The 8,640-nt window shown below is 34.4% G+C and overlaps 1 protein-coding gene across 1 annotated transcript; it reads left to right on the top strand.

Moving 5' to 3' along the window:
* Positions 1-6,906: 6,906 nt before the first annotated feature.
* LOC141655640 (uncharacterized) lies at positions 6,907-7,957 on the top strand. Its single transcript, XM_074462709.1, has 4 exons — positions 6,907-7,035; positions 7,130-7,163; positions 7,264-7,374; positions 7,770-7,957. Exons 1-4 carry the CDS (start codon positions 6,907-6,909, stop codon positions 7,955-7,957), a joined length of 462 nt encoding a protein of 153 aa, XP_074318810.1.
* Positions 7,958-8,640: the final 683 nt, after the last annotated feature.

The following is an 8,640-nucleotide window of genomic DNA, read 5'->3' as shown; positions in this document are numbered from 1 at the left end:
AAATTAAATTTATATCGGATCTTGTATTAAGTAATCACTTTACTTCATTCAACATCATATTGAGAATTTAAGTTTAAATCAAGTATAACTTGAAATTTTTAAGTATAAAACAACCATTAGAATAGGAAAATTTACCTAAATTAAACCGAGCTTGTTGAGTTCATATATCCCCGTTTATTACTAGACTAGAAATCGGTAAACCTTCCAAATAGAAATTGGGTAGGACGCTCGCATATATAAGCCCCTACGTTGACGATCATCTTGGATCATCACTTTGGAAACCATGCAAACTAAATCAGTGACTCACATGGCAAAGTGGGTTGAAATTCCATTAGAATTGGCGCAGAAAATAGGGGAGCAAATATATTCAGACGAAGTTTTTATTGCATTCGTTCATGTTTGTAGGTGGTGGAGATATGGAATGAAGCTTGCAATTCCAAGTTGAACACCATGTCTCGTGTTTGCTGATGAACTACCTTGCACTTCAAAGTGTCGCTTATATCATCTCTATCATGGTACGGTCCAACACTTAGAATTGCCAAATCTAGGCGGTGATTGCAACTACTTTTCTACCCGTGGTTGGCTAGTTTGCGTGTTTTCAGAGCGTCAGAAAATCGTTTTAATTCACCCTACATCAGGACGTATCATTCAAGTACCGGCTTTTCCTAACTACCGTCATATGTGGTCTAAATTCACTTTGCTAGGAAACCCGTTAACCACTTCACTTGAAATTCATTTTTATTTTTCAAAAATCTTTTTTGTATTTCTAAAGTGACTTTGAATTAAATGATAACTTTCAGATTTTTCTCTAAGGATTTGAGTTTCTAGAAAAAAGGTTGAGCTAATTACCAATTCAAATTGTTTCTTATTTGTGCCAATTTGACTCCTTGGTCCTTTGTAAAACAAAGATTGTTTTTTACCATTTTGGTGAAAACTTGTCACCTTGTGACTTTTCTTTCACTCCTTATTTTCTGAAAAAACAAAGGCCTCTTTTGGATAATTACAAAACTTTTTTTCTTCTTTTGCCTTTTGAAAGAGTACCTTCTTTGGTGCAAGTTTGGGGAAGAGTTGGTCTTCACCACATGTGATGACCATTGAATTTCAAAACCCTAAATCAACCACCTTGCTTGCCCTCTCTATAAAAGGAGTGCATCATCTCATTATTTCCTTAAGACTTTTTCTGAGAATTCAATCAAGTTTGCAAAAATTATTTTCAAAGTTTAAAAACCGTGTCATTGTTTTGCAAAGCTTTCAAAAGTCTTCAAGTGTTACAATCATAGCCACTGTTGCTTTAAAGTACTAAACTCTCTCACTTATGAACCGTTTGATCTTGTAAAGTTGTCCATATCAATTCTTGTTAAGAATAAGTCCGTGGAAACTTGATCCATAAAAACGTTCTAAGTTAGTGTCTAGAGTTTAGGACGGAGTAGTCCTTTGACTCTTTGGCAACCGGAGTAGGTTGCGAGTTACCTTGTTCTAGGATGGAGTAGTTCTTGAACTTGTGTCACAACCGGAGTAGGTTGTTGGTCTTTTTATTGTACGGGTTTTTTAGTAGTCGGAGTAGATCACTAAAATTAATCAATAAAAAGTAGATTGGACGTAGGCACTTGAGTTCTTGCCGAACCAATTCAAAAATCTCTTGTTTGATCTTCACTTGTTTTATTCCGCTGCTTTTATATTGTTTAGTTTTATTTGCTTAACTCTTGAGTAACAGTTCCACATACTGTCACATTCGGTCTGTAGCCTCTACTTCATACGCTGAGACGAATAGCAACAGTCAGAACCATTGTTATCTTCAGACTTTAGCAAAATTGTCTTTTAATACTCGTTTAATCTTTCAAAATTAATCGATGTATTCACTTATCTTCCATATTATCAAACAACTTACTTTAATTCAATAAAGTTTAAGTTGAAATTTTTTAAATAGTACCTAATTCACCCCCTCCCCCTCTTAGGTACTTGAATCCATAAACTCTTCAGTTTATTTTAGGTGTCTTTTGTTTTTCCCTTTTTTGTCTTGTTCTGTATAATCCCTCTTCCCCTTGTTTTGTAATGTGTCGAGAAAAATTATAGGATTAGTATTATTGTTATTAATATTATTAATTATTATTATTAGAATTATTAGTAGACCCCACTAGTATAAAAGACACCATAGTATACATTAGTTTGACCCCTAGAATTACACACCAGTTAGACATTAGACTACCCATTAGATTAGAAATTAGTCTCTCATACTCTCTCATTATTGTAATAAGAACCCTAATTTTCCTCTCCAATTAATTCTCCCTTTAATCAAAGTTGTAATCTTTCTTCCAAATTATTGTAATTCCGCTTTAGTTTATTCAAGTTCTACAATTCTCAATAGTTTACATTTAGATTAGTGGGTTGTAATTTGAAGGCAGAAGAGATTCATTCCTTATTATTTCAAGCTAAGTTTCAACCTTTATAATTGTTGGTATAATTCGTCTTCTTATTTCACTTCTTTTCATTTGTTTACATCTTATTTATTTGCTTAATTACTTGTATTTATATTATGCTTGTTCTACTCATTTCCATATTAATGTTCTCATCTTTTACTTGCAATTCTAGTAACATGTTTGAGTAGTTTGATAGTAGGATGAAGGGGGATCCTTTGTAGTGTTATGTAAATGGTTTTGGCATAAATTGATGATAATTCTTGGGTCATTTACATTTATAATTTGTTATGCACATGAGTTGTTCGAGGAATTGCTTGAATGAGTAAGTTGAGTCAATTTCTCTAAATAATCCACTTGTTGAGTGAGTAACTTAGCTAGTGATTAAGATTTGATAACAAATTACGGTTTGGGTTAATTGAATGAGTAAGTCGATTAAATCTTGACCTAGAATAGGATTTGCATCGAGAGATGAAGTCTTGTCTTTGTATCGACCTAGATAATTGTTAGTCTATGTCAATCTTCTTTCTCTAATTACATTGGTGAACCCAACATCCTAGTTTCTCCTAATTATTGTCCTAGACCATTTTAGCATTACTTGCCTTTACTTGCATTAGTTTAGATTCAAATAGTTAGTAGTTATTCTTGGTAGTTAGTTGTCAATCAATCAATACTTGCTAGAACTAAACTAGAAATAAAACAATCAATTTAAGAACCACAACCACCGTCTCTTGGGATCGACCTCCTTACCCTACTACATTTATTAGTTGGTATTGAGTTTTACAAATATTGTTTGCATACTGGGGGAGTGCGACAAACCCCGGTATCAATGATAAGACTGATAAAAGTGACCAATTTATAAGAAATAATGAACATTTTATGTAAAAATTGTTTGTTTTTAAAAAGTGGTCACTTTTAATAACAAAATAGTGGTGGTAACTTTTTAATATAAAATTCTAATTTTACCATAAAATGGTCATTTTTATGTCGTCACACCATACAACGGTCTCATAGTATAATTTGCGATTGAGAATTGGCCTATGACACTCTAGAGGGTAGACCCCTTATTCATGTTCGATAATGCTAAATATACATCCCAATCAAAACTCTCTAGTGTAGACCCCTTATTCATGTTTAAACAATGTCAACTTACTCATAATCAAATTTCATCCATATTAAGTGCCATTAACTAACAAAAAAATTTGAAAGATCCGAGATGGTTTCTAAATAAGTTATTGATATAACACTAATTTGTATCCATTTATGCGTTTTCATGACCTTCATGTTGTTAATAATGACACAAAATGACTCTTTATTATTTAACTTTGTATCTATTCTTATAATAAGTGTACTCGATTTATAAACTGTGTTTTCTCCTGTTTTGTTGCCCGTTGTATTGTTTTGTATTATAAATTATTATAAAGTAATCTCATAATAATATTGTGTTGATGTTTGCTGATGATATTGTGTTGATTGATGAGACGAAAGAAGGGGTGGAGAGAAAGTTGGAATTGTGGAGGCATACTTTAGAGACTCGTGGGTTTAGGCTAAGCAGGAGTAAGACCGAGTATTTGAGGTGTCAGCTCACTAACGTGGCGGGGTCGAGATCGACATAGATGGGGAGTATTATTTTCGATGGGAATGATGTTGAGGGGTCAGATTTTTTCAGATATCTAGGATCTATTATTCAAAAAGATGGGGAGTTAGACGGAGATATGGCTCACAGAATTAAAGCGGGATGGATGAAATGGAAGAGTGCTTCAGGGTTTTTATGCGATAAAGATATGCCCCAAAGATTAAAGGGAAAATTTTATCGCACGACAATTAGGCTTGCCTTACTTTACGGTTCCTAGTGTTGGGCCGTGAAACATTGTCACATTCAAAAGATGAGTGTGGCGGAAATGCGTATGTTGAGGTGGATGTGCGGTCATACAAGGAAAGATCGATTAAGGAATGAGGTGATTAGGGAAAAGATAAAAGTGGCGCCAATAGAGGACAAGATGATGGAAAATCGACTAAGATGGTTTGACCATGTGAGAATGAGACCTATAGACGCACCAGTTAGGAGGCTAGAGACTTGGAGAACAGAAAATGTTCATATGGGTAGAGGAAGGCCGAGGCAGACATGGTTGAGAGTGATAGAGCATGATATGAGATTTATGGGGTTTGAGGAAAGTATGGTGACAGAGAGGGCACAATGGAAGGAAAGGATACATTTGGATTTTTAGTATTTGATGTTATTTGACATATGTAGTGTTTTTATTTAATTTTAGAAAAAAATTATTTGTTCTTCTCTTCTTTATTACATTCTTTTTACCGACCACTTTCTTATATATTTTACTTGGTTTACTTTTAAGGTATTCCAGATCCTTAAATTCTACTTCGGTTTTCAAAATCGTTTTAATTTTTATTCTCGATTTAAATTTTAAATTTTTATAAAAAAAAATCCGGACTTCGATTTTAAAACCTATAAATTTACCTTGACTTTGTATTATGTTTCGCTCTCCCTTTTGTTTTTCATTTTTCCCTTTTCTATTTTTTTCGCATTTTAAGGTGTGCGTTCACCCATGGACGGTTCTAAAGAATGATTCATGTCAGTCGACCCCAAATCATTTTGGGATTAAGGCTCTGATGTTGTTGTTGTAATCTCATAATAAATTTATTTTATATATTACTCCCTCCACACATAAGTTGCACTCCATTTCTCTAATATATGTGAGGAGTATTTTATTGAAATGAAATTTGAAAATAGGTGAGTGGAGGGAGTATATAGGATATGAAAATTGTTTTAAAAAACCGCAAATTTTTAAAATCAACTATGATAGATAGATGTAATTTTTGATAGTGTTAAGTTATTTTTGTGTTATGGGGTTCATTTAATGTTAGATATATTAACTAGTAAACTCAAGACGGTCCTAAGCAAGACTATTGATTTGTTGTTTCTATTTGTCTCATGTTCATTAATGGCCGTTTTAGAGATAATTTACTTTGCGAATTCCGTGTGATTAATGATAGTTTTTTTTATATATAATATACTTCTGTAAGTAGTCGACGAAGGAGAATCAAATGGCGCAAATTAACCATGAGCAGGAAGTCGAGTGCAGCGAATACGTTTCTGGTAATTCTAACTTCTCATTATGTCACTGAATTATTCTGGTTATTTGCTCAATTTTGTCATCGGTGAAGTTATTTGAATCAGATGGCTTATTATGGTATTCACCTTAGAAGCTAACAGAGGGGAATTAACTGTTTTCTTAATTATTGAAGTTGCCAAGGCATACATAGAGAATTTGACGAATTTAAACAAGATATTGTCTGAAAATATCGATGAATTACGGAATGAAGTAGTATCGGTGAGATACTTGCAGTCCAAGCTATTGACAATCTCTTTATAGGAAAAAGTTTGAGCATGGATTTTGTAAAGTGCTTACCTTGTGACATTTCTCTTTTATTTCGTTGCAGAAGTGCTATGGATCAACAATTTGACGGATTTGAGGAGCGTTTGAAGGAGGAAAAACATAAAAGTATGATCATTTAACTGCAAAAATGTTCTTTGTTTGTGCGCCTGCGTGTGTGTTCTAGGATGCATGTAGTCTGACATGTATAGGATGATGGGAGGTATATGAATACATAACATTGGAGTTTATGGTACATAATTTGTACGGATTCCTAGCTAATTTAAACGATGTGACATCTTCTTTACTTTTATGCATACATTTGGACACCATATTTTTTTTAACTTAGTTCTGTCATTGACCATCCCCCTCCCATTTATATTATCGGCTTTTGACTTTTATGCATATATATGTAGCCATGTTGGTGATGGTACATTGTCAAGTTTGTAACGCTTGATTCATCAAAACTATTTTCAGAATCTTTTTTACGAAAAATATGTGACTATTGTATATTAGGAGAAAAAGGCGGTCTTGATTCACCACCAAAGGCAAGCAGTGACAATATGGAAGGCGTAATACTGTTGGATGCTATTATTATGGTATTTGGAGTATATCTCTAGTTAAGATGTGGTCATGTAGACCACAAATGAAAATCTTCTCAAAGTAATGTCGTTCATCATGTTCTAGTGAAAAATGATCATATATACATTGCTAAATGATCATATATACATTGCTGCATATGCAGAAATGTTTTGCCTTCAATGTTTTAAGTTGTCAAGACATATACTCGTACGTATGTAACTGCTGTATTGTATAACAACAAGCTCTTTATTTTTCTTAACTCGATTGGGATGAGGATGGTACTACTTTAAATGCCTAGACTTGATAGGATATGCATGGGTGATGTTATGAACGTTCCTCTTACGATTTCTGCAGATTATTAACAATTTGTTTTAGAGGTGGAGCAATTATGGAACCTGCAATTTGAGAGGATTGTCTCTAACAATAGAAGTGACCAACATGAGGAGCAACATGTAAACAGTAACCGTCGTAGCCCCACTGCATCTCACAGTCAAATTGACGAAACACCCATGAGAATGACTAGGAAACGTGCTAGGTTATTAGAAAAGTCTGACCCTGCCACAAGTAGTCCAGCTGTCAGGGATGTTCATTTATCAGGGCGAAAGGAGTTGTCGACAGATCCATCAAAAAGCGATCCCTCCAAAGTACATACTTTTCAGACATTTGTTAGTTGTCCCATTTTTCATAACACTGATTCTCTTTTCATCTTCTGAATATTTCAAATTTGTGGACATGCAGACAAAGTGCTGTCAGATTATCGTCGTGAATGGAGGTTTGCCCATGAAGTTCCAATCATGTTCAATTTCATGTTATGAATCATTAATTTGCCATTTTTTTATTGTTGTTCTGCCTTGCATTGTGTCACTGTTTAGGTCCTTGTAAATGCATGTTCCAAGGTCTTCTCGAATATTTGATTAGCATGAAAGTCTCCGCTGCTGATCAACCTGATGGAAAGTGTCTGAATATTGTTCATCCACCCAGTGGTAATCTATACTTTTGTTATCATTTGGGGTTTTAAAGAGATCTTTGCAGATTTATTTGACTTGCATTTATCATCAATTCCTTCCCTTGCCCCATTTGCCACATTCTGGCTTGGCATCCGGAAGAGGGGCTAAATATCACCCTGAGCGAAACCACCTCTGATGTGTCTTGTCAGTCGTATGATGTAAAATTAGTCGCATTTGATTTATCAAAATAACTACTCTGTAATTTCTTGCACTGTATTGAGATCTCGAGACCCCACAAGTTTTTGGGTAAATGATGTTCTAACATTTGACATGATTGATTAGTATGATTACGCATGTTTTCTCGACAAGAATTTCTTTTTGAACCATGTTGCCCTTTTCGATGTAACCCGGTGTATATTGGGTTATTGCAGGCTATACATTCAGTTTGACATGGGTAAACAACCCTGCTCTTAGCGAAGTAGAGCTATTGTACAATGTTTTCTCCTTGGGGACGTTTTCTACTGTGACTCCAGAATGGATGAGGGAAGACATAATGTTTAGCATGAAAATGTGCCCTATTTTCTTCAAAAAGCTCTCTCTTGTTGTCAAGCGCCAATAGCTCGTCTTATCAAGCACAAATCTGAGTTGTACTGATACGATTATGGATCTGATTATGGATCCGTAGTTCAACTAGGATTAATTTTTGATTAACTTTATTTAGTAGGAATAATTATTATCTATTAGGATTATTAATTGTTAAGAATAATTAACAAAGCCATTTATATTTTGGCGGTAGGAATAAAGAGTCGATTTCGACCGTCAATAGGAGTTAGTTAGGCGTGAAATAGTACGTCGATTAGGAGTCTTTAGAAGTAGTATAAATAGTTTGTTTTGTATTACATATTAATCAGACAAGTATAATGTTTTGAACGGTATTTTCAAATCTCGTTTAAAATTAAGATCGGCATCTTTATTTTAAACACCATTGGATCAAGGTCTCGGCGGATACTACCCTATTTTAATTAACAGTTTATCCGTTTATTCCTGATTCAAACTCGGTCTATTTGGATACGACCATGTTGCTGGTGTCTGATCCATGATCCACTTCGAGTTATAGAGTCCACAGGTTGAACCTTATCGCAATTGGAAAGACTGCAAAGTTTAGTAGCGGGATCAAGTCAAGGATACATAAGAGGACCGTCTCTACTTTTATACTCCTGTAATCCATCCTTTTCCAATTGAATCCGTTTCTTCAGGCAATACCTGGGCATCTTGATTCTTGACCCTTGTTAGTGAGAAGAC

This window comes from Silene latifolia, chromosome 5, assembly GCF_048544455.1.
Source record: "Silene latifolia isolate original U9 population chromosome 5, ASM4854445v1, whole genome shotgun sequence".
Taxonomy (NCBI): domain Eukaryota; kingdom Viridiplantae; phylum Streptophyta; class Magnoliopsida; order Caryophyllales; family Caryophyllaceae; genus Silene; species Silene latifolia.
This window is presented reverse-complemented; position numbering and strand designations above follow the sequence as displayed.